This window comes from Apaloderma vittatum, unplaced genomic scaffold (assembly GCF_000703405.1).
Source record: "Apaloderma vittatum isolate BGI_N311 unplaced genomic scaffold, ASM70340v1 scaffold33578, whole genome shotgun sequence".
In the NCBI taxonomy this organism is placed as follows: domain Eukaryota; kingdom Metazoa; phylum Chordata; class Aves; order Trogoniformes; family Trogonidae; genus Apaloderma; species Apaloderma vittatum.
The window spans coordinates 613-2,078 of record NW_009730727.1 but is presented as its reverse complement, the minus strand read 5'-3'; the positions used below and the strand labels follow the sequence as shown (position 1 = coordinate 2,078).

The window sequence follows — 1,466 nt, the reverse complement described above, 5'->3', positions numbered from 1 at the left end:
CGCGCGGGAAATACGCCCAAAAGCCCCTTTGCTGCTTTTGGGGAACCCGTCCCACACTCCAGCAATTCCCAGCCCTCGGGTTGGAATGAACTCGCCTGGAGCTGAGGTTGCCCCAGTTCTGGGCTGGGCTCCCTGAGAGTCACCCTGATGCTTTGCCTCGTTCGCTCAGGGTTTTCAAGGCCCTGCACTGGCTTGGTTTGCTCCCAGTCCCACCTGCCCTGGTTGTAGATGAGCACTACGCTCCTCTCACTGCTTCCTGCCTTCTCCCTTCACCTCTGCAGCTACCCAGAGCTGAAACCCATTCAGTCCATCAACGCCCATCCTTCAAACTGCATCTGCATCAAGTTCGATCCCATGGGAAAGTACTTTGCTACGGGCAGTGCCGACGCGTTAGTCAGCCTCTGGGATGTGGATGAGCTGGTGTGTGTGAGGTGCTTCTCAAGGTGGGTAGTGCTGCCCCGGTCCTTTCCCTCCCCTCGCCGGTGGTGGTGCAGGTGATGCTCACTCACTGCCTCACTGCCCTGCTGCAGGCTTGACTGGCCTGTGCGAACGCTGAGCTTTAGCCATGATGGGAAGATGTTGGCATCAGCGTCAGAAGATCACTTCATTGACATCGCAGAGGTGGAGACAGGTAATGGTTTTGGGGAACAGCAAGGAGGGAATTGGATGGAAAATTGCTGGTGGAGCTGGGAGGGTGTTGAAAGATCTGGTCTTGGTTGTGCAGAGCAAAGCACCGTGAGGGGGAGCCTCTGCATCATTTTTCTGCGGTAGACGTGCGTGTCGTGTCTGTGCCTTGTCACCAGGTCATTAAAAGGCGCTGAAGCGTTGTTTGTTCCTCCTCTGCCCTGGAGGGAGAGAAGTTCCTCCTCTGCCCTGGCGGGAGAGAAGAAGCAGTTGCTTGGCTCTAGTGTGCCTGGAGGGCATGGAGGGCCGAGGCTCTCTGGGCTGACGTGGTCCCTTTTCCATGCAGGAGAGAAGCTCTGGGAGGTGCAGTGCGAGTCCCCCACCTTCACAGTGGCCTGGCACCCAAAGAGGCCGCTGCTGGCCTTCGCCTGTGATGACAAAGATGGCAAATACGACAGCAGCCGGGAGGCAGGCACCGTCAAGCTCTTCGGGCTCCCCAATGACTCCTAACTGAACTGCACCCGGGGAGGCAATTCTTCCCTGCTCTCAGGGGTGGGAGAATGCATAGTGTAGGTTGGGGAAAGGAGGTGGCTCCCTCCTGGCCTGCTCAGCGATGCTGCGACCTTTGGCTCAGCTCTGTGTGTACTGCTAAAAAGCAGCATGTATCCTGGGGGCATGCTAGCGGGGGCCCCCCTTGCCATCTCAGGGCTGCCACTTCTTCTCTGGGGTGTGCTGGGGCTTGTTCCAAAGGCAGGTGGGCCAAAGAGAGTCACTGCAGGGGACTGGAGGGGCCCGGCGGGTGCCGGCTGAGGAGCCTCCCGTGACAGGATCTCAGCTCCGAC

At 58.7% G+C, this 1,466-nt stretch overlaps 1 protein-coding gene across 1 annotated transcript in view; it reads left to right on the top strand.

The window, feature by feature from the left end:
- THOC3 (THO complex 3) overlaps positions 1 to 1,154 on the top strand; it is a gene marked incomplete at its 5' end in the record, with an annotated part of 1,427 nt that extends 273 nt beyond the window's left edge. Inside the window, 3 exons of the mRNA XM_009874911.1 lie at positions 282 to 443; positions 531 to 631; positions 971 to 1,154. Of these exons, the coding sequence (XP_009873213.1) occupies positions 282 to 443; positions 531 to 631; positions 971 to 1,134 (427 nt within the window). The remainder of the gene's footprint in view (positions 1 to 281; positions 444 to 530; positions 632 to 970) is intronic.
- Positions 1,155 to 1,466: the final 312 nt, after the last annotated feature.